Source organism: Schistocerca piceifrons, chromosome 5, assembly GCF_021461385.2.
Source record: "Schistocerca piceifrons isolate TAMUIC-IGC-003096 chromosome 5, iqSchPice1.1, whole genome shotgun sequence".
NCBI classification, from domain to species: Eukaryota; Metazoa; Arthropoda; class Insecta; order Orthoptera; family Acrididae; genus Schistocerca; species Schistocerca piceifrons.
In genome coordinates this window covers 334,876,732-334,902,051 of record NC_060142.1, presented here as the reverse complement: position 1 = coordinate 334,902,051, position 25,320 = coordinate 334,876,732, and the positions used below count along the sequence as shown (strand labels likewise).

At 39.9% G+C, this 25,320-nt stretch overlaps 1 protein-coding gene across 11 annotated transcripts in view; it reads right to left on the bottom strand.

Moving 5' to 3' along the window:
• LOC124799256 (cap-specific mRNA (nucleoside-2'-O-)-methyltransferase 2) overlaps nucleotides 1-25,320 on the bottom strand; it is a 327,660-nt gene that overhangs the window by 36,515 nt on the left and 265,825 nt on the right. For all 11 annotated transcript variants that reach the window (XM_047262805.1, XM_047262803.1, XM_047262814.1 and 8 more), the window contains one exon: nucleotides 756-930. In XM_047262805.1, the coding sequence (XP_047118761.1) occupies nucleotides 756-930 (175 nt within the window). The remainder of the gene's footprint in view (nucleotides 1-755; nucleotides 931-25,320) is intronic.

Sequence of the window (25,320 nt, the reverse complement as noted above, 5' to 3'; positions counted from 1 at the left end):
ACTAACACCAACCTGTCAGAACTCCGGAGATGGGAACTTGCCCTTCCGTATATCCTCTCTTCTCATTATCCGCCAGGCCTCAACCTCCACTAATTTCTAGTTGCCGCCGCTCATACCTCACCTGTCTTTCAGCAACATCTTTGCCTCTGTACTTCTGCCTCGACTGACTTCTCTGCTGAAACTCTTTGCCTTTACAAATGTCTGCTTGTGTCTGTGTATGTGCGGTTGGATATGGGTGTGCGCGCGCGAGTGTATACCTGTCCTTTTTTCCCCCTAAGGTAAGTCTTTCCGCTCCCGGGATTGGAATGACTCCTTACCCCCTCCCTTGAAACCCACATCCTTTCGTCTTTCCCTCTCCTTCCCTCTTTCCTGATGAAGCAACCGTTGGTTGCGAAAGCTTGAATTTTGTGTGTACGTTTGCGTGTCTATCGACCTGCCAGGGCTTTCGGTTGGTAAGTCCCACGTTGATAAAATGGTTGATAATAAATTTAACGTAATTGAATTGAATAGAGGAACAAACTACTTCTGACCCCATTCTATCACAATTTACACAGACATTCTCTAACATGAGACATTTCATAGAGACATGAATCAGGACTTATGTTGTGCATTTCTCTAACATGAGACATTTCATAGAGACATGAATCAGGAATTATGTTGTGCACTTTACATGTATAAATGTATCAATACATTTATCTCAAAACGTATCAACAACATAGTATCACCATAAATAGTTCACATACAGTTATACTTACCACAAAGAACACTAATAGGTACAAGGGCAAGAACAGCTTGCTTTAAACCTTCTTTATCTAAGCGACCCATTTCATTTGCAATGTCTTCAATACAGGAAACCAGAGTGTGACTGCCAGAGCGATAGCCACAAAATATAACTGCACAATCCTGTTTGTGAGGTTTAATAAATCCAACCTGAAAAAAGGGAAAAATTAAAATTTCATATCAAGCACTTCCTTGGTGTATGGATTACAAAAATATCAGTCATAAATAAATAGTGACTGAAATTCCATATTTCCACTTAAATATGAAACAAACATTTATTCACATAAACCTAGAATTAAATATTAAACTGCCAATGAGTACATATGATGTCTATAATCGAAGTATTTAATTGCTCACAGTTTGGTCACAAACAGACAAAAATGACACTGCACTCCAGTCTATAACATATCAATATATATGCCCTGTTTCAAGATAGGAGTCTACCAAAAAGATAATATCTTTCATGAAAGAAATATGCTCTGTATAAAATAGAAAACTACCAAATAGATAACATCTTTCATGAAAGAAATGTTCACTTACACATGAATCAAAAGTAAAAGAATAACTGAAAAACTAGTACTTCAGAACATACCGGAAACAAATTGATGCGATTCTCAGAAAAAAACATGGGGCTATATAAAAAGTGAAAAACAATGACTGTCAGAATACTTTAATTTCCTCCTGGCAGACAGCACTTGTTCAAGTTAGTAGTTGGAGAGTGGTGTAGTAGTGTTCGCAGCTATGTACATTTCCATCTCCATTAACTGAGAAGTTCATCTCATCTGCATACTGGGCATTTAACAGACAATCAGTAACATTTTACATTAATAATAGCCAACAAATCTATTTAAATATCTATGATTAACAATTTCACAACTACTTCAGTGGCAAAAGTCGGTGTAAAATGTTGCTATTGTGACAAACTTAAACTTATATTGAAATAGTTGCAAAAATTTGAGGAATTTAAATCTCATTACTGGAAATAAATTCCAAAATACTGACTTCCCACTCTCTCTTTTTATCTTGGATCACCCAATACTCATCAGCTGTATGAGACAGCGAGCAATTAAGACAGTTAATACAATGATCTGGCATGAAACACCAACTGCAAAAGAAAAAATCCTCCCCCCCCCCCCCCCCCCCCCAACACAATAGATCTGAAATGTTTTAACTCAAAGATGAAACAATGCATAATCCACACTGTTTTGTCTTCAGGGCCTAATAAAAGACTTACTTAAAGTAATCATAGGTGGTGAGCTATTTTCCCCCTGTGAGCAAGTGGCCTTTTTAAGCCATCCTGTAGCTAGATAAACTTCTTTATGGGGGAAGATCCAATGACACCCATTTTACTACGTTTCTGAATTTTAAAGATGGATGATGAGAAAATCTGCAAAAACCTAGCAGTGAATATAAGTGAAGGATCAGCAGTAGATGTTACCTGCAACAACACTATTACCAATGCTTTTGTGAAGATACTTAACTACAGAGTACTTTCATCAGCAAAATGTAGGAATGTAGAGTAAATAAAACATAACAAGTGGCAAATTTTAACTACAACATTACTAAAAGGATAAATTGCTACTCACTACATGGAGGAGGCATTACGTCACAGGCAACCACAATGGAAAGATTGCTAAGAATTTAACCATTCAGACAAGAAACTCTTTTGGACATAGCTGGGGCACAGCGGCAGGAGGTAGTGGCTAATGTGTGCTTTTTTTGTCCACCTCTATGTGGTGAGTAGCAAACTATTCTTTTCATAATACTGCTGTTATTCCATTCTGGACCTTATGCTGTTTGAAGCCACATTTTTAGCTAAGGTTCAATTTATGTAGTGATGTCAAAAGGTTGTCTGATGAATTGAAGATCAGCATACCGACGCATCCAAATAATTTCAGGTTGCTGGTCACTGCATATCTTTTTTTGCTGCCGACTATCTTCTTAAGACTTAGTGTTAGCATCTATTATAAGTACTGAGATGTACAAGATGGTGCCCACTGAAAAATGCTGTGACACGATGCTTGTAAACAGGCAAAAGTAAATAGTTCATCATGTAAAAACTGTCAGAAATGGGTTCTAAATAGAGTTCTATATGTGAAGTGCAAATTTTGGCTTCATGAAACGTGTGAGAAAATTTGCTTAAAATTTATTAGCGACAATATTCACTGGTCATGGTTTGAAAGTCTGCAGGACAAAAACACAAAACTAGCTTCCACAGTGAGTTGGGAGGAAAAAATTATTAAAGTGCTTTGTAGTGACATTGAACTTTTAAAAGCAGAATTAACAGTGCATAAGCAAGGCATGAAACATGGCAAAAGTGTTTTTCCAAAACAGCTGAGGCGATAGACATAAATAACAGCAAAAATGGACGGAATGATACAGTCATTATGTCAAACAATGAGGCTGGTGCATCTTTGGAAGAAACTCATGTGAAAGTCTCAATACCTAAAAATGTGGACAAGTGTAATGTACAGTAAAAAGAATTCGAAATGTCTCAGTAATGAAAAACAGAGCAAAAAAATGAATTCCTTGTCATAGGTGACCTCTGTTGAAAAATGTGGTAGCGCAGGAATTAAGACCACCAGTTGAAGAAACACTTTAGCAACATATATAGCTCACAGGATAGTTAAGCAAAAGCATCTCAGAAGAATTACAAAGGAGGCGTCTTCATCTACATAGGTACAAATTTTCTTAGAAGTAATACTGAAGAAGAAATTACAAGTGAAATAAGAAATTTAATTTGATCTGCCAGTAACCTGTACAAAAGTCTAGAATCGTGGTGAGCAGTATTAACTACAAAAGATCAGTCAGTGACCAATATATAGACAGAATATATCATGATCTACATGAAAACTGTAATGGTCTAAGAGTTGTGCTTACAAATCCGAAAATGGTTTTAAGTGATAAATGTTCTTCATTTAAATAGGTTAGTAAAACGTTCACTGATACACAAAAAATTCTGAAAAACAGGAAGAACTTATAGGAAACTATGTGGATAAGAAACATATTTGGTAACAAAAATGGCAAGATTGAAACTGTACCTAAGAAAGAGTATGCTTGGACCATAAATGGACGAATTACAAATTATTGTAACTGAACATAGAAATACCAAAGATATATGCCTCAAAGAATGTAGGCTTAAATTCTTAGTAAAATTGAAAATTTCGAATAAGTCAACAGCTTTTGTAGATTTGAGAAATCACATGGAGGCTCTTGAATACTTGCTCATTCTGATATAAAATATCAAATAAGAAATGATTTTATTCATTTGAATGAAGAGAGTATATCTGAAAGCTAGTGTTATCAAGTTGAGGACCCTAACTGTCACAGAAGTTTCAATTTATAGAGAACCAGAAAAAGCTACAATTGAAGCTTTTCTGGTGAAATTTCACTGCCTGCTTGAAAACAAACCTCAGTAAAGAAAAAGGAAAAAAAAAAAAAAAATGATAGCAATAACTGCCGACTTCAATATTAATATCATAGTTGCAAGCAATGACATGTAAAAATTCACTGACTTAATGAAAAACTTTGGCTCCAAAGTAAACTTCATTTAAAACACTAGAGTAAATGCACAGTCATAGACCTGTACTGATAATATTCCAACTAATTATATATTGAAGATGTTTAAATTTCATAGATCTCTGACCACTGTGCATTATTCATTGAACTACCAAAAATTAATAAAGAAATTTCATGTAACAAAAGGCATATAGAAAGGAACTTCAATGAAAAATTTCTGTTATATTTAGAAATATGTTCAGATAGGCTGAATTGCCTTACAACAGCTGTAGTTCGAGTAATAGTAACTTTAACATGTTTTTAAATAACCGCCCTGAAATGTTTAATGAAACTTTTCCACTTAGTACAACATGTGACAAAGTAACTAATAAACTTAAATGGTAAACTCAGTGTATAAAACTTTCTAGCGCCAGGAAGAGGAAACTCCACAATGAACTGAAATATAATTAAAACAGACTTTTACTGAGTAAGTTCATCTTTATAAAGCCACATTTAAAAATACTGTGAAAGCAGCCAAACAAATGGCAAACAATAAGTTGATTGTGCAACATAAAAGTAAGATAAAACCAGTGTGGTCTGTTGTCAAATCAGGGTTAGGTGTTAAAGTTAGCAGTAATGAAGTATTTAGGATTAAAGTAGATGATAGCTTTATGTTACACCAGCTCAAATATCAGAGTGTTTAAATGAATTTTTCATAAATGTGGCAACATTATAAAAAGTAAAGTTGCTACTCACAATATAGCTGAGATGCTGAGTCACAGACAGGCACAACAGAAAGACTGGGACAGGCTTTTTGTTGTGCCTATCAGTGACTCAGCATCTCCGCTATATGGCGAGTGGCAATTTTCCTTTTGATAATATTGTTACATTCCATCCTGGATTTTCCATTGTTTGACTTCATAAATGTGGCACATTCCATCCTGGATTTTCCATTGTTTGACTTCATAAATGTGGCAAAGTCAGATGTTGATGCAGCAGAGTATCAGAGCAAAGTTAATCCCTTTAGACTGCACCAAAAAGCTGACTATCTTAAGAATTTTAAAAAGTCACAATAAAAGATGTAGAAAATGTTATACTATCACTCAAAAATAAAAACTATACCCACTAAAGTGATTAAAACAGTGTGTAACACAACAGCACCTCCCCTAACTCAAATATTCAACCAAACTTCTCACAGGGATGTTTTCCTGATGTTTCGAAGTAGGCCAAAGTCAGACCTCCGTTCAAGAAAGAGTGAAGGGAAGACATGGGAAACTATCATCCTACATCTAGTCAAAAGTGTTAGAAAAAGTAACTGCAAACTAGATCAAAAATTTTATTGTAAAAAATGATATTATTAAAAGTAACCAATTTGGATTTTCTTCTTCTTCTGTAGTGGTCAATCCAAGGATTGGTTTGCAACACCTAGAATGGCAGCTTGTCTCCATTCTGTGCGTCTTTCAGCTTTTCTCTTCATTTCTTTATAAGTGTTACATCCCACGTCTTTCACAATTTGATCCATGTACCTCAGCTGTGGTCTTCCTCTTGGTCTTTTTCCCTCAACATATCCCTCTATGATTGTGTTCAGAAGTCCTTTATGTCTTAATAGATGGCCTGTAAATTGCACTCTTCTTTTAACAATGAAACTCCAGAAGCTTCTCTTCTCACCTGCTCTTTCCAGAACCACTTCGTTTGTGACCTTGTCGATACATTTGATTTTGAGCATGCGTCTATAGCACTACATTTCAAAAGAATTTAGCTTCTGGTCTTCCTCTGTCTCGAGGGTCCATGTTTCACACCCATAGCATGCCACACTCCACACATATGATTTCAAAAATCTTTTCCTGATTTCAAGGCTGATGCTCTCAGATGTTAACATATTTTTCTTCTTGTTAAAAGCAGCCTTTGCTTGAGCAATTCTACTTCTCACTTCTGCCTTGCTCCTTCCATCCCTGGTAATATTACTGCCCAGATAAGTAAATTTATCAACTTGTTCAAGAAGTTCATTGCCTACATGAACTTGGACTTTCACTTGATTTTTTTTTGTTGCATGCCATTACTTTTGTTTTATTAATTCTCATACTATATTCTTCCCCCATAACTTTATCCATTCTATTCAGTAGGACTACAAGATCTTCTTCACCTTCAGCTAGGACAGCTATTTGGATTTTAACCAGGAAATGAATTCTCTGGATGCAGTGAATAACTTTATTGAAAAGATACACAAATCATTGGATCAGAGCAGTAAAGTTGCAGGTATCTTTTGTGACCTCATAAAAGCATTTGACTCTGTGAACCATGGCTTGCTTATCTACAAATTAGGCACATACATGTTACGGACATTGCTCTGAACTGGCTCACATCATACAAACACAACAGAAAACAAATGGTAACTATCATTTCTGATGCAGTGAATTATTACTCTAAATGGAGTACAGTGTCACAAGACATGCATTAAGGCTCTATTTTGGGGCCAATCCTGTTCCTATTCTATGTAAATGACTTACCCATAAATATAAATTCCCCATCAGTTCTGTTTGCAGACAATACTTCTGTTTTAATTGAAGATGGTAACACAGAAAAAATTCTAAGCTCCATCATAAGCAAATTGGATACCTTAGTAAACTGGTTCCAGTTGAATGGATTGAAGCTGAACATTGCGAAAACCCATATGGTACATTTCAAAATTAAACATTCCAAATGTGTGGAAGTTAAAATACAACTTAACAATTAACTTAAAAAAGAAGTTGACACAGGTGAATTCCTAGGACTAAATGTGGACAAGAACTTAAACTGGAATATCATATTGACTTCCTATCAAATAAACTATGCAGTTTTACATTTGCAATGCAAATACCAGCAAATTCCACTGACTTGAGTGCATGAAAAATTGCTTATCATAATTATTTTTAATCTGTTATTAGATATGGTATACTTTTCTGGGGAAGTTCAAGTAGTGTATCTCAAATACTGAAACTTCCAAAGAAAACTGTCAAATACATGTGTACTGCACAGCAAACGGAATCTTGCTGCCCATTATTTTGGAAACTACTAATCCTAACTGTTCCCTCGTCTACGAAATTATAATCTTTTTACACAGCAAACAAAAGTTATTTGAGGAGATTCATTTTAACCATACATATAACATGAGAAATAAAAATAATTTTATGCTAACTATATACCAGCTGAAATTATAAGCATGGAATCTACCGTATATGGGGATGACAATACATAACAAATTAATAGGCAAAAACATATTTAATATGAAGACACAAATTTTAAAAGCAAGGCTACAACAGATTCTGTGAGAGGTCTGCTACTATTCAATAGAAGAATTCATAGAAGTTGAAAAGATAATTTGAGCAAGGGGTAATTAAGTGTTAGATTTTATTTCATATATATATATATATATATATATATATATATATATATATATATATATATATATATATATATATATATATATATATATATATATATATATATATATATATATATAAGGAAACATTCCACGTGGGAAAAATTATATATAAAAACAAAGATGAGGTGACTTACCGAACGAAAGCGCTGGCAGGTCGATAGACACACAAACAAACACAAACATACACACAAAATTCAAGCTTTCGCAACAAACTGTTGCCTCATCAGGAAAGAGGGAAGGAGAGGGGAAGACGAAAGGAAGTGGGTTTTAAGGGAGAGGGTAAGGAGTCATTCCAATCCCGGGAGCGGAAAGACTTACCTTAGGGGGAAAAAAGGACAGGTATACACTCGCACACACGCACATATCCATCCACACATACAGACACAAGCAGACATATTTAAAGACAAAGAGTTTGGGCAGAGATGTCAGTCGAGGCAGAAGTGTAGAGGCAAAGAAGTTGTTGAAAGACAGGTGAGGTATGAGTGGCGGCAACTTGAAATTAGCGGAGATTGAGGCCTGGCGGATGACGAGAAGAGAGGATATACTGAAGGGCAAGTTCCCATCTCCGGAGTTCGGATAGGTTGGTGTTGGTGGGAAGTATCCAGATAACCCGGACGGTGTAACACTGTGCCAAGATGTGCTGGCTGTGCACCAAGGCATGTTTAGCCACAGGGTGATCCTCATTACCAACAAACACTGTCTGCCTGTGTCCATTCATGCGAATGGACAGTTTGTTGCTGGTCATTCCCACATAGAATGCATCACAGTGTAGGCAGGTCAGTTGGTAAATCACGTGGGTGCTTTCACACGTGGCTCTGCCTTTGATCGTGTACACCTTCCGGCTTACAGGACTGGAGTAGGTGGTGGTGGGAGGGTGCATGGGACAGGTTTTGCATCGGGGGCAGTTACAAGGAAAGGAGCCAGAGGGTAGGGAAGGTGGTTTGGGGATTTCATAGGGATGAACTAACAGGTTACGAAGGTTAGGTGGACGGCGGAAAGACACTGTTGGCGGAGTGAGGAGGATTTCATGAAGGATGGATCTCATTTCAGGGCAGGATTTCAGGAAGTCGTATCCCTGCTGGAGAGCCACATTCAGAGTCTGGTCCAGTCCCGGAAAGTATCCTGTCACAAGTGGGGCACTTTTGTGGTTCTCCTGTGGGGGATTCTGGGTTTGAGGGGACGAGGAAGTGGCTCTGGTTATTTGCTTCTGTACCAGGTCAGGAGGGTAGTTGTGGGATGCGAAAGCTGTTTTCAGGTTGTTGGTGTAATGATTCAGGGATTCTGGACTGGAGCAGATTCGTTTGCCACGAAGACCTACGCTGTAGGGAATGGACCGTTTGATGTGGAATGGGTGGCAGCTGTCATAATGGAGGTACTGTTGCTTGTTGGTGGGTTTGATGTGGACGGACGTGTGAAGTTGGCCATTGGACAGGTGGAGGTCAACGTCAAGGAAAGTGGCATGGGATTTGGAGTAGGTCCAGGTGAATCTGATGGAACCAAAGGAGTTGAGGTTGGAGAGGAAATTCTGGAGTTCTTCATAATGTAGGTACTGCTGCTTGTTGGTGGGTTTGATGTGGACTCATAATGGAGGTACTGTTACGCAGTTTTTTCGAAATTTTCCCGAATTTCTCCGTCCTTTAACGTGTTTTGGCGGCAACACAACCACCTAACCTTTATGCACATCGTTGTCTACCAACCCAAGTCCAACATAGCCCAGCTGTAACCACACCTTTTCGCCTTTTTTCATTCCAGATCTCCAGTTACTTTCCGGTTCACCTTTATTTCTCCCCATATATTTTTATCCTGGATAGCCACATTCAGAGTCTGATCCAGTCCCAGAAAGTATCCTGTCATAAGTGGAGCACTTTTGGAGTTCTTCTGTGGGAGGTTCTGGGTTTGAGGGGATGAGGAAGTGGCTCTGGTTATTTGCTTCTGTACCAGGTCAGGAGGGTAGTTGCGGGATGCGAAAGCTGTTTTCAGGTTGTTGGTGTAATGGTTCAGGGATTCCGGACTGGAGCAGATTCGTTTGCCACAAAGACCTAGGCTGTAGGGAAGGGACCGTTTGATGTGGAATGGGTAGCAGCTGTCATAATGGAGGTACTGTTGCTTGTTGGTGGGTTTGATGTGGACGGACGTGTGAAGCTGGCCATTGGACAGATGGAGGTCAACGTCAAGGAAAGTGGCATTGGATTTGGAGTAGGACCAGGTGAATCTGATGGAACCAAAGGAGTTGAGGTTGGAGAGGAAATTCTGGAGTTCTTCTTCACTGTGAGTCTAGATCATGAAGATGTCATCAATAAATCTGTAATAAAAACTTTGGGTTGGCAGGCCTGGGTAATCAAGAAGGCTTCCTCTAAGTGACCCATAAATAGGTTGGCGTACGAGGGGGCCATCCTGGTACCCATGAGTGTTCCCTTTAATTGTTGGTATGTCTGGCCATCAAAAGTGAAGAAGTTGTGGGTCAGGATGAAGCTGGCTAAGGTAATGAGGTAAGAGGTTTTAGGTAGGGTGGCAGGTGATCGGCGTGAAAGGAAGTGCTCCATCGCAGCGAGGCCCTGGACGTGCGGAATATTTGTGTATTAGGAAGTGGCATCAACGGCTGCAAGGATGGTTTCCGGGGGTAACAGATTGGGTAAGGATTCCAGGCATTCCAGAAAGTGGTTGGTGTCTTTGATGAAGGATGGGAGACTGCATGTAATGGGTTGAAGGTGTTGATCTACGTAGGCAGAGATACGTACTGTGGGGGCTTCGTAACCAGCTACAATGGGGCGGCCGGGATGTTTGGGTTTGTGAATTTTAGGAAGAAGGAAGAAGGTAGGGGTGCCACGTGTGAAAGCACCCACGTGATTTACCAACTGACCTGCCTACACTGTGAAGCTTTCTATGTGGGAATGACCAGCAACAAACTGTCCATTTGCATGAATGGACACAAGCAGACAGTGTTTGTTGGTAATGAGGATCACCCTGTGGCTAAACATGCCTTGGTGCAGCACGGCCAGCACATCTTGGCACAGTGTTACACCGTTCGGGTTATCTGGATACTTCCCACTAACACCAACCTGTCAGAACTCCGGAGATGGGAACTTGCCCTTCAGTATATCTTCTCTTCTTGTTACCTGCCAGGCCTCAATCTCCACTATTTTCAATTTTCCGCCGCTCATACCTCACCTGTCTTTCAACAACATCTTTGCCTCTGTACTTCAACCTCGACTGACATCTCTGCCGAAACTCTTTGCCTTTACAAATGTCTGCTTGTGTCTGTGTACATGCGGATGGGTATCTGTGTGTGTGCGAGTGTATACCTGTCCTTTTTCCCCCTAAGGTAAGTCTTTCCGCTCCCGGGATTGGAATGACTCTTTACCCTCTCCCTTAAAACCCATATCCTTTTGTCTTTCCTTCTCCTTCCCTCTTTCCTGACGAGGCAACCATTGGTTGCGAAAGCTAGAATTTTGTGTGTATGTTTGTGTTTGTTTGTGTGTCTATCGACCTGCCAGCGCTTTTGTTTGGTAAGTTTCATCATCTTTCTTTTTAGATATATTTTTCCCACGTGGAATGTTTCCCTCTATTATATTCATATCATTAATTTGAAGCCAACAATCACGTTTGTTATTGTTATCGTTATTGTTATTGTCACTGTTACATTTCGAAGTCTTTTCTGTCGTCTTATTTCCTCCTTCTGTTTTTGCCATCACTTTCTATTCACCTTCTCCTTTTTTACCGTAATCCAGTATACAATTTTATCCCGTCGATATACACTCAATAATACGTAATAATACGTAAATCACTTCCAAACCATAACCAAAAAAATTTTTTTTTCCGCTTTGCTGCTATAAAATCCACCGTTTCCAGTCCACAAACAGTTCCTTTCAGCTATTAAACAACCCTTTCGGCAGTTTTAATAACTTTTGCTTTATTTCCATTTCCGTTTTTCTCACATCACCGATCATTTTTAGCCGCTTCCCACAGGTTTTAACGTCATTATTTCTTCATCAAACAATTGTTAGCTTCATTTCCATAATCTGTCACCACCAAACCACTCCTTTTAATACATCCTCACGTAGTTTTTTCGAAATTTTCCCGAATTTCCCCACCCTTTAACGTGTTTTGGCGGCAACACAACCACCTAACCTTTATGCACATCATTGTCTACCTACACAAGTTCACCACAGGATCAACATAGCCCAGCCCTAACCAACCCTTTTTCGCCTTTTTTCACACCAGATCTCCATTTGCTTTCTAATTTTACCTTTATCTCTCCCCATATATTTTTTCATATTTATTCTCATTTTCATTTCAGCCTCGTGTTCCACTTTCCACCTTCTAGTACCATGTCACCCTCACAACACCTTCACAACGACCCCATTAAGTTTTATTTACATTCCCTCCGGAAAATGTCTGCTTGTGTCTGTGTATGTGTGGATGGATATGTGTGTGTGTGTGCGAGTGTATACCTGTCCTTTTTTCCCCCTAAGGTAAGTCTTTCCGCTCCCGGGATTGGAATGACTCCTTACCCTCTCCCTTAAAACCCATATCCTTTTGTCTTTCCTTCTCCTTCCCTCTTTCCTGACGAGGCAACCATTGGTTGCGAAAGCTAGAATTTTGTGTGTACGTTTGTGTGTCTATCGACCTGCCAGCGCTTTTGTTTGGTAAGTTTCATCATCTTTCTTTTTAGATATATTTTTCCCACGTGGAATGTTTCCCTCTATTATATTCATATCATATATATATATATATCTTTTTTTTTTTTTTTTTTTTTTTAAAAGTTTGCAAAGTAATATTTCAGAGCTAGATCACAAATGTAAGGACTATGGTATGAAGATTAGCATCTCCAAAACGAAAGTAATGTCAGTGGGAAAGAAATATAAACGGATTGAGTGCCAAATAGGAGGAACAAAGTTAGAACAGGTGGACGGTTTCAAGTACTTAGGATGCATATTCTCACAGGATGGCAACATAATGAAGGAACTGGAAGCGAGGTGTAGCAAAGCTAATGCAGTGAGCGCTCAGCTACGATCTCCTCTCTTCTGCAAGAAGGAAGTCAGTACCAAGACTAAGTTATCTGTGCACCGTTCAATCTTTCGACCAACTTTGTTGTATGGGAGCGAAAGCTGGGTGGATTCAGGTTACCTTATCAACAAGGTTGAGGTTACGGATATGAAAGTAGCTAGGATGATTGCAGGTACTAGTAGATGGGAACAATGGCAGGAGGGTGTCCACAATAAGGAAACCAAAGAAAAACTGGGAATGAACTCTATAGGTGTAGCAGTCAGGGCGAACAGGCTTAGATGGTGGGGTCATGTTACACGCATGGGAGAAGCAAGGTTACCCAAGAGACTCATGGATTCAGCAGTAGAGGGTAAGAGGAGTCGGGGCAGACCGAGGAGAAGGTACCTGGATTCGGTTAAGAATGATTATGAAGTAATAGGTTTAACATCAGAAGAGACACCAATGTTAGCACTGAATAGGGGATCATAGAAGAACTGTATAAGGGGGCTATGCTCCAGACTGAACGCTGAAAGGCATAATCAGTCTTCAATGATGATATATATATATATAATATGGTCTATCGACCTGCCAGCACTTTCGTTCGGTAAGTCACATCATCTGAGTTTTTAGATATATTTTTCCCACGTGGAATGTTTCCCTCTATATATATACAGAGGGAAACATTCCACGTAGGAAAAATATATCTAAAAACAAAGATGATGTGACTTACCAAATGAAAGTGCTGGCAGGTCGACAGACACACAAACAAACACAAACATACACACAAAATTCAAGCTTTCGCAACAAACTGTTGCCTCATCAGGAAAGAGGGAAGGAGAGGGAAAGACGAAAGGATGTGGGTTTTAAGGGAGAGGGAAAGGAGTCATTCCAATCCCGGGAGCGGAAAGACTTACCTTAGGGGGAAAAAAGGACGGGTATACACTCGCACACACACACATATCCATCCACACATATACAGACACAAGCAGACATATATTTGTTTGTGTGTCTGTCGACCTGCCAGCACTTTCATTTGGTAAGTCACATCATCATCATCTTTGTTTTTATATATATATATATAGAAGTAAACATTCCACGTGGGGTCTGTGTATGTGCGGATGGATGTGTGTGTGTGCGCGAGTGTATACCCCTTTTTTCCCCCAAGGTAAGTCTTTCCGCTCCCGGGATTGGAATGACTCCTTACCCTCTCCCTTAAAACCCACATCCTTTCGTCTTTCCCTCTCCTTCTGTCTTTCCTGATGAGGCAACAGTTTGTTGCGAAAGCTTGAATTTCATGAGTATGTTTGTGTTTGTTTGTGTGCCTATAGACCTGCCAGCACTTTTGTTCGGTAAGTCACATCATATATATATTTTGTATTATTATTACGATAGAGGTTGTATTATTATTACGATGCCGTATATTATTATTACGATGCCGTTTGTTAATGTTAGCTGTTCTATGTTTATGGTGAAATTTTGCCGCAATTTGGATGTGTCTCCCATACCTGAATCAGATGATTTAGATTATGTATGTTATGAGACAAATAAACCACAATTCACAATATTTTCATTAGTTTTGCACATTCTAATGGTCTTTTACAAGCCAGCATAAAACACTTTCAGTGCCTATTGCAGGTGTGCTGTGTCAGCTGACATCACCCATATTACAATTGCCTTGTAGCAAACGAACTTGCATTAGCAGTAGCAACACAAACTGTAACCAAAGTCGCTGAACAATGGTGATTAAAACCAACAGATATATTGTAATCCAACGTCATTTATTCAATACACGCTACCAGTTTCGAAGTCAAAAAGTATCATCTTCAGGTTCCAACTGCAATATGGCATAGAAACTGGTAGTATGTTTTGAGTAAAAGATGTTGGATTACAATATAGCTGCTAGTTTTACCCATCATTATTCAAGTACCATATTTACCAGATTATAAGATGAGGTTTTTTCCCAATTTGCCATCTGAAAAATATAGTGTTATCTTGTATTTGTGGCTTAAAACTATGGCTGCTAAGATTACAATTTTTATATTGTTTAGTAGAGTCTGTAGGGATTGTCTTACATTCACATGTGAAACTTTGGCTATTGAGGTCACATGCAGATTTATTTTGAAGAATTCAAAAGAGCAGGTCTGAGCAAATGAACTCAATTTTGAACAGGCTCAAGATTTTTCAATACACTGAAGGGTTCAATAAAGCATTGATGTTGCTCAAACAATTACATGACATTTGATTCATATGGCGGTAGTGCAAGGCATACATGAGAAATTATAAATTTGTAAATACAACAATCCACTGCTCTGCTTAAAATTTGACAATTTTGTGACAGAAAGAAAATAGCATCAAATTCTAACATCTCACAAACTCTTGTTATATTTGAATAGGTTTGCAATAAAAGTTCTTATAGATGTATCAATACCGTGTAAAAACATAATGCAGCTTTTTAAGTTAAGGTAACATTTAAAAACGGTATGTTGTCCTTCAAAAACCATTACTTACTGCTGAATTCAGATTAATATTTTATTTGATTATGAGAGTCTGTAATGATTTACTAAGTGGGTTGTAAATGAGAAATTCAGTCACTGTTTTCATATTAGAATACCACGTAAAAACACTGCCAGCTTTTAGTCAGTTTTAGAATATGATGCTGACATTCAGATGTAACAAGAAGGAAAATTTATCGAGGACAGGTCTAACAAATGAAATAAATCATACAAAACTAACTGTAATTATTGATGCGAGAATAAATTACAGTGTCCTGTAATGGAGGTAGTACCAACAGATGTCAGTAGATAGCAGGACGAGCACAAGTTCGAAAACTGGATTGAATGGTGATTCGATGTTTTATTTATGATTAGTTGCTGTTGTTAATATGTGTTTTGTGCTGCAGTGTTGTCAATACTTATTGTAACACACGATGAAAGTAAGATGGGAGTAAAAGGGAGTGTGTCAGCTGCTGGTTCTATGCAGCCAATTAGAGATGTATTCAGACAAAAAATGCTGTTTTCTCAGGTCCCGCAGTAATCACAACCTCAGAAATCATAGGAGAAACAACCTAATATTAGTGACAATGAAGATATAAATCTCACAACTGTGCTGTGAGAATAATGATGATTAAAAATAATGATACTACAGATGACGAAATAGTAAGTGAAAAATGTAGAAAAGAAAATGGTCTGCAAATTAATGCAAACCATTTGTTTTCATTTATTTTATTTTCCCTTTTATAATCAAAATGCAGACAATCAATAAGTGGCATAAATTTAGAATAGATAGAATGGTAACTTCTTGGGCTGATACTTTATGTCAATAAAACAGCTTGTAATTTTGATTAGTCAGAATACGTTAAAAACAAATTTTTCTCAAGAAGCCTCTTGGAAAAGAAGGGGTCATCTTAATAATCGAGGTTGTCTTGTACTCCGGTAAATTTGGCACTTCTTGTACAGATGCTGTCCCACTGTCCTCGATGGATTACAAGAGAGCTGTAACCAAGGTGCTATTCATATGAGCCCAACCAACCAAGGACACAGAGCCAGCAGCCACTGTAATCAGATGAATGTTGTACTATCCGTGGAACTGATTTCTTGGTTCGGCAGCAGCTATGATATTGTACTTCACATGGATTTTATGAATAAACATCACTCTAAAGTTAGTCTGACATGGTGTGTGGTAGAGATGGACCGTACATCATTCTGTTTAGGTACCACTGCCACAAGGCACACTTCTGGGCGAGTGAACACCATCTAAAGTGTTCTTAGAAATGACTTACGAGATACAATATTACAAGAAACAGGAAAAAAATAGTCTGGTTTTACATAAGAGCAGATTTGCCAGTCAGTAGTCTGTAAGTAGTGTAATCAATAAGGGAGACTGCGGAACTGGATAAGGCACAATGGCTGTTGCAGGGTTCAAGTTTTTCTTCCTTCAGTAGGTCAGAAGGTCCAACTCATGATCAGTGAATCACTGAATTACAAGGTTTAACTAGACACTGCAAATTTTTGTGTTGTTGTGGACAACCATACAGTGATGTCATGTTGCGTGACACTACATCTCAAAATACTTGCGACGATAGAATTCATGTAACTATTTTAAAACAACCTGATCGTCCTTCAGATACAGTGTTACAGTTGACTGAGGATCACGACACTTAAGATGTAATTGAGTGTGAGATGCAAATGTCAAACATTAAAGAACTGCACAGTAACAGTGTTAGTAATGCTGTAGGAGGTAAGGAATCCTGTGCTCATCCAGCCCGTGTGACACAGAGTGTGACATCAAGTACAGATATAAACAGTGCCATGCCACACTGGCAGAATGCTGCTAGACAGAACAACACAGCAAAGTGTTGCCCAAAGTGCTTTAGTTGCCATAACCGTGCTCAGTGCCTAAGTCACAACACTATTTGTTATTTTTGCAACAAAAAAGGACAAGTTCAGCCAGTATGAATGAAAAAGCTACTTGGACAGAAAATTCCCAAGCAACATGCCACTAAAACAGTTCACAGCATTATTGTTGTCACGACACAGCCATCTACAGAACAGTGCGACCCAGCGGCTGTAGTAAGTGCTGTGAAAGTTCGCTAAGAAAGATGTAAAATTCCAACTGTACACTGGTGCCTCAGCTACACTTGTGAACAAACTCACTTATTAATTATTAGGTTCACCAATACTGAGTCAAACTAGTTTTCAAGGTGTAACAATGACAGTTGTATTCAAAGTGCTTTCCACCAAATCTTCGCAGAATATTTTTGGCTTAGATTCTTTTGACATTTCTGGATTGTCAACACACAAGTCAGCGCTGCAAATTTCAACAGATGCGTCTATAGACAAGTTTCAAGCAATGTGTGACAAATTTAGGGAACTTTTCAGCAACAGTCTCAGTTGTGCAAACAGTGACATCTACATCTACAACTGCACTCTGCAAACCACCGTGAGGTGCACAGCAGAGCATATGTCCTATTGTATCAATTATTAGGGTCTCTTCCCATTCCATTCATGTATGGAGTGCAGGAAGAATTATTGTTTGAATGCCTCTGTGAGTGCAATAATTATTCTGATCTCAGCCTCATAATCCCAATATGGGCCATACATAGGGGATTGTGGTATATTTTTAACATCCATCTTCAAAGAGTCTTTCAGTTCAGTTCCTTCAGTATTTCTGCGACGCTCTCCCATGGGTAATACCTGTGATCATTTGTGCTATCCTTCCATGTATACATTCAATGTCCCCTGTCAGTCCTATCTAGTACTGGTCCCAGACACTTGAGCAATAATCTAGAACCAGTCGCATGAGTGATTTGTAAGCAATCTTCTTTGTAGATTGATAGCACTTCCCCAGTATTCTACCAATAAACCAGAGTCTACCGCCTGCTTTACCCATGGCTCAACCTATGTGATCATTCCATTTCATATGCCTAGAAAGTGTTACACCCAGGTATTTGTATAAGTTGGCCATTCCAACAGTGACTCATTGATATTATAGTCACAGGACACTACAAGTTTTTCATTTCGTAAAGTGCAAAATCCCCCCCACGAACCATGGATCTTGCCGTTGGTGTTGAGGCTTACGTGCCTCAACAATACAGATAGCCGTACTGTAGGTGCAACCACAATGGAGGGGTATCTGTTGAGAGGCCAGACAAACGTGTGGTTCCTGAAGAGGGGCAGCAGCCTTTTCAATAGTTGCAGGGGCAACAGTCTGGATGACTGACTGATCTGGCCTTGTAACGCTAACCAAAACGGCCTTTCTGTTGTGGTACTGCGAACGGCTGAAAGCAAGGGGAAACTACAGCCGTAATTTTTCCCGAGGGCATGCAGCTGTACTGTATGATTAAATGATGATGGTATCCTCTTGGGTAAAATATTCCGGAGGTAAAATAGTCCCACATTCGGATCTCCGGGCAGGGATTACTCAAGAGGATGTCGTTATCAAGAGAAAGAAAACTGGCATTCTACGGATTGGAGTGTGGAATGTCAGATCCCTTAATCGGGCAGGTAGGTTAGAGGATTTAAAAAGGGAAATGGATAGGTTAAGGTTAGATATAATGGGAATTAGTGAAGTACAGTGGTAGGAGGAACAAGACTTTTGGTCAGGTGAATACAGGGTTATAAATACAAAATCAAATAGGGGTAATGCAGGAGTTGGTTTAATAATAAATAAAAAATAGGAGTGCAAATAAGCTACTACGAACAGCATAGTGAATGCATTATTGTAGCCAAGACAGACACAAAGTTTATATGCCAACTAGCTCTGCAGATGATGAAGAAATTGATGAAATCTATGAGATAAAAGAAATTATTCAGGTAGTGAAGGGAGACAAAAATTTAATAGTCATAAGGAAAAGGAAGAGAAGGAAACATAGTAGGTGAATATGGATTAGGGCTAAGAAATGAAAGAGGAAGCCGCCTGGTAGAATTTTACTAGAAGGTTTCAGATAGATTATATAATGGTAAGACAGAGATTTAGGAACCAGGTTTTAAACTGTAAGACATTTCCAGGGGCAGATGTGGACTCTGACCACAATCTATTGGTTATGAACTGTAGATTAAAACTGAAGAAACAGCAAAAAAGGTGGGAATTTAAGAAGATGGGACCCAGATAAACTGAAAGAACCAGACATTGTATAGAGTTTCAGGGAGAGCATAAGGGAACAACTGCCAGGAATGGGGGAAAGAAGTACAGTAGAAGAAGAATGGGTAGCTTTGAGGGATGAAGTAGTGAAGGCAGCAGACGATCAAGTAGGTAAAAAGACGAGGGCTAGTAGAAATCCTTGGGAAACAGAAGAGATACTGAATTTAATTGATGAAAGGAGAAAATACAAAAATGCAGTAAATCAAGCAGGCAAAAAGGAATACAACGTCTCAAAAATGAGTTCGACAGGAAGTGCAAAATAACTAAGCAGGGATGGCTAGAGGACAAATGTAAAGATGTAGAGGCTTATCTCACGAGGGGTAAGACAGATACTGCCTACAGGAAAATTACAGAGACCTTTGGAGAAAAGAGAACCACTTGCATGAATATAAAGAGCTCAGATGGAAACTCAGTTCTAAGTAAAGAAGGTAAAGCAGAAAGGTGGAAGGAGTATATAGAGGGTCTATACAGGGGCGATGTTCTTGAGAACAATATTATGGAAATGGAAGAGGATGTACATGAAGATGAAATGGGAAATATGATACTGAAGAGTTTGACAGAGCACTGAAAGACTTAAGTCGAAACAAGGCCCCTGGAGTAGACAACATTCCATTAGAACTACTTACAGCCTTGGGAGAGCCAGTCCTGACAAAACTCTACCATCTGGTGAGCAAGATGTATGAGACAGGCGAAATTCCCTCAGACTTCAAGAAGAATATAATAAGTCCAATCCCAAAGAAAGCAGGTGTTGACAAATGTGAAAATTATTGAACTATCAGTTTAATACATCACAGCTGCAAAATACTAATGCGAATTCTTTACAGACGAATGGAAAAAATGGTAGAAGCTGACCTCGGGGAAGATCAGTTTGGATTCCGTAGAAATGTTGGAACACGTGAGGCGATACTGACCCTACGGCTTATCTTAGAAGAAAGACTAAGGAAAGGCAAACCTATGTTTCTAGCATTTGTAGACTTAAAGAAAGCTTTTCACAATGTTGACTGGAATACTCTCTTTCAAATTCTGAAGGTGGCAGGGGTAAAATGCAGGGAGCGAAAGGCTATTTACAATTTGTACAGAAACCAGATGGCAGTTATAAGAGTCGAGGGGCATGAAAGGGAAGTAGTGGTTGGGAAGGGAGTGAGACAGGGTTGTAGCCTCTCCCAGATGTTATTCAATCTGTATATTGAGCAAGCAGTAAAGGAAACAAAAGAAAAATTCGGATTAGGTATTAAAATCCATGGAGAAGAAATAAAAAATTTGAGGTTCGCCGATGACATTGTAATTCTATCAGAGACAGCAAAGGACTTGGAAGAGCAGTTGAATGGAATGGACAGTGTCTTGAAAGGGGGGTATAAGATGAACATCAACAAAAGCAAAATGAGGATAATGGAATATAGTCTAATTAAGTCGGGTGATGCTGAGGGAATTAGATTAGGAAATGAGATTCTTAAAGTAGTAAAGGAGTTTTGCTATTTGGGGAGCAAAATAACTGATGATGGTTGAAGTAGAGAGTATATAAAATGTAGACCTACAATGGCAAGGAAAGTGTTTCTGAGGAAGAGTAATTTGTTAACATCGAGTATTGATTTAAGTGTCAGGAAGTGGTTTCTGAAAGTATTTGTATGGAGTGTAACCTTGTACAGAAGTGAAACATGGACGATAGATAGTTTAGACAAGAAGAGAATATAAGCTTTCGAAATGTGGTGTTACAGAAGAATGAAGAAGATTAGATGTGTAGATCACATCACTAATGAGGAGGTATTGAACAGAATTGGGGAGAAGAGGAATTTGTGGCACAACTTGACTAGAAGAAGGGATCGGTTGCTTGGACAGGTTCTGAGGCAACAAGGGATCATCAATTTAGTACTGGGGGGCAGTGTGGAGGGTACAAATTGTAGAGGGAGACCAAGAGATGAATACACTAAGCAGATTTAGAAAGATTTAGGGTGCAGTAGGTACTGGGAGATGAAGAAGCTTGCACAGGATAGGGTAGCATGGAGAGCTGCATCAAACCAGCCTCAGGACTGGAAGACAACAACAACAACAACAACAACAACAACAACAACAAAGTGCAAAATTTTACATTTCTGAACCTTTAGAGGAAGTTGTCTATCTCTGCACAACTGATGTTTTGTTGAGCTACGCAACTGCCCATGGCCATTAGGAACAGGTCACTGAACAACTACGACAACGGCAATCTGATGGGGTCATCAAGTCAATCAGTGTTAAGTCAGTGGTCCTCCCCATTAGTCATCCTTCGCAAACCTTTGGATGTCTTCAACTGCATGTAGTCAACTGTGAACTCCCAGATAGTGATAGATAAATACCTTTTGCCCTGTCCCAAGGAACAGATGGGCAGATTAGGCGAGCGTCATTATTTTTCCAAGATAAACTTGGTGGCTGCTTACTATAAATGCCTTTGGATGATTATTCAAATAAATTTTTTGCTAGCAATACTCAACTCGGGTTATTTAAATTTCAATGCCTGCCCTTTGGTAGTGCCTCAGCACCAACAATCTTTCAACACTTTTCCGAACAAGTTGCAGAACATTTAGCCAATCTAGAGTGCCTTTTTCAAGTACTGTTATCAGCAGGCCTCAAGTGTTGCAAAAAGACAAGTGCTCTTTTTTCCAGACAGGAATTGAATATTTGGGATGTGTCGTTAATGTGCAGGTTATTCACCCCACCCAGACCCATTTGCAAGCCATCAAAGATTTGCCAGCTCCCAAAATTCTAAAGGAACTGCAACAGTGTTAGGCAAACTGAACTACTACTTCAAATTCATTCCTAACACCTCCTGGATTGCAGCTCCACTTCTCAAGTTATGGCATACAGATGATCCTTTTCCATGGACCAAGGAGTGTCACTTCGCTTTTGATCAACTGAAATGGCGCGCTACATAGTCACATGTGCCTCATACATTTTGATCTGGGTAAATCAGTGGTGTTAGCAGTTGATGCTTCTTCTCTTGGCCTAGGTGCTGTTTTGTCACATCATGTCAGATCAATGGATTGTCCAATAGCATCTGCCTCCAAATTTCTGACTAAGGCTCAGGCAAATTCCAGTCAGACTGAAAAAGAAGCACTGGCTATTATTTATGGTGTAACCAAGTTTCATCATTACGTCTATGGAAGGAAGTTCTACTTGGTCATGGATCACTAGCCACTCACTTCACTCTTCCACCCAACCAAGCTTGTTCCGCAACACATGGCACACACATTGCAATGATGGGCTTTATTACTGTCAAACTACAACTATGAACTCTTGTACCACCAATGTGTTGCAAAGGTTACTGGTTGACCAGGATGATCAGTTCGATTCCTCTGACACATTGTGTTATCAGACTGATGCTCTGGACACTTCCACAGTTCACAATTTTCCCACAGACTTTCGTTGCTTAGCACAGGGGACAGCTGCAGATGCATATTTAACCATTGTGCTGAATTACATGTGCACAGGGTGGCTAAGGAGAGTGAAAGACATTCTTTGGCCAGAAGTACATCAACAATTCACTCGTCAAAAAGCCTTGTCAGTACAGCATCAAGTTTCACTGTTACACACTGAGAATGACCAGGCCCGGGTCATCATCCATGTACTTTTCAGCAATATGTTTTAAAGTTGTTGCATCAGGGACACTGGGGTACCGTGAGGACAAAGCTGCTTGCTTGAAGCCATTGTTCTTGGCCAGGGATGGATGCCTAAACTGAAGACATGACAACACGCTGCGCAACTTGCATAGAGCAACAGGCGGTTCCACCTCCAGTGCTTATCTGACTGGATATGCCCCAACAGTCCATGGAAATGCACCCACATTGATTTTTCTGGACTTTTCTGGAACACACAATGTGTTATTGTAGTGGATGCCTCCAGTCATTTCTTTCTTTGTAGTTCCGATGAACTCTATTGCATCGACCAGTACAATCAGAACACTTACTTAAATTTTTGCACCAAGGGCTTGCCACAAAGTGTTAGTGTCTGATAATGAACCACAGTTCACCTCAAACGAATTTGAACTATTTTGCAAGGCCAATGGTACTGAACACATGATCACAATGCCGTTCAACCAAAAATCAAATGGTGAAGCTGAATTTTTCATGTGAACATTCAAGGTGAAGGTGAGTAGAGTCTATGAAACACCCACGGGAGTAGGCATTGCAATTGTTCTTGTCCACCTACCGCGTAATGCCTCAAGATGGAACTTCCCCAGCTGCACTCCTGCACGGCCGCCAGCATCGCATCCTGCTTCATCTGCTACACCAACCAATGAGGAGTGCCAGTCAGTACAAGGATTCTCATTTTCAAACCCAAGACTTTCCAGTCCGAACAGTGATGGTAACAGGGGACCATTTTAAGTGTCCTTGGACATAACATGTTTTCGGTTACTTCACCTATAGGGTCGCTGCTCAAAAGACACCAGAACTAGATTTGTTCTCTATGATTCTGTGATCTTGCCAATGCATTTCATTTTTCAGAACACATCTAGGAGCCAGGGTCATGGCCGCCCACCACAGACCAGATGGTGCCTCAGCCCGAGGCGCTTCCCATGGAAGTGGAAGTGCCCTCACCCCTGATGCCATCATCATGGTAGCCCATGTCACCACAGCCAATGCTTAGGTGCCCTGCCATCTCCCTCTCCGAGGGGGGGTCCTCCAGTGTTCGAGACTCCAGTCCTGGATATAAGTGTGTGACCTCCCAGCACTCTGCCAGGTTTACCCATAGGGGCTCAGGTTGAATGCTGAGTCATGGACAGGAGCCTGTCACTGGCATCAGTCCCAGTTCCTGATCCATCTACTGTGCCTGCACTCAGACCTCCCCCTCGCTGCTGATTTGCACCGCAACCATATGCTACCATGGCCAGGAAATTTGGGGTGGGGAGGGCAGCGAAGAGGGGCAAGTGTTGTGTGCTATGCACAGCACGCACAACCAGGCAGCATAACAGTGTTGATAGGTCAAACAACACACACCAGAGACAGAGTATAGCCCAGCGATTGCAGCAACAAGAAGTCACAGCATTGGCGCCACCACAGAAGTGATATGCGCCAGTGCCACAGCAGAGTGGGCAGTTCCAAGTCAGCTCAATTACCAAGAAGACTGCCTTCTACTTGTGTACTTCACACCACATTGTCTACTTCTAGTGAGTCAATACCGCCTGTCTTCAGTGAACACTCTCGTGGAACAAGAACTCTTTACAATGCAGCCTTAGCTTCAGGAACAGTAGATGTATTTTAGGATCTGCTGCCTGAACCGATCTGTATAAAGTTGAGTATTCATCAATAAATCTGTGTATTCCTGTCACTAATCATTATTATTGTTTCAGTGTTCTCCTCTCATAGTGGTTTTCTCAGTACACTATAAACAGTCGAGGGTGATGCTGAGTAAAATCTCCTGTGGTTGTATCAACAGTACGATTCAACACAACTTACAGGTACTGGACAAGGAAGATTTGGAATAGGAAGTATTCTAAGCCAGTTGCCACAGAGGAAAGAAGCCATAAAGACTTCTGCATCACCTTCAACAGGTGATGGAAAACTTTATAACCATCAGTGCCATGATAAGATTACAGAAGTAAAACCGTGGGAAGTCTGGTACTGAGCGCCGCAGGTTTCTAATCTGTGCCAGACAGCATGGAACTTGATGACCCCTAGAGTTCTCTGCAGCAGTCACGCCGTAAGCCGTGGCTGCATGTGCTCCTGGCCCCATAGTCTAATGTAAGGGCGCCACTGTGGAGCACAAGGTCCCAGCGGCCAATAGCGTGTATTAGGTGGCAGCCTCTCACACAGCGAAGCAATCTGGTATTCGCGTTGAGTCGGTTGATATCTCGCTTACAGACATCATGTTTATGTTGCGTATGCTTACATCCTGTTTATGAGTGGACGTTGTTTTGCATGGAGGCTAAGATGGTCTGTCTTCTGGAACAACAGCAGCTGCTATGCATCAGCAGCAGCTCCAGTTAGACATCTTACAAAAGTCAATGCGGTTGTTAATGGCCAAAG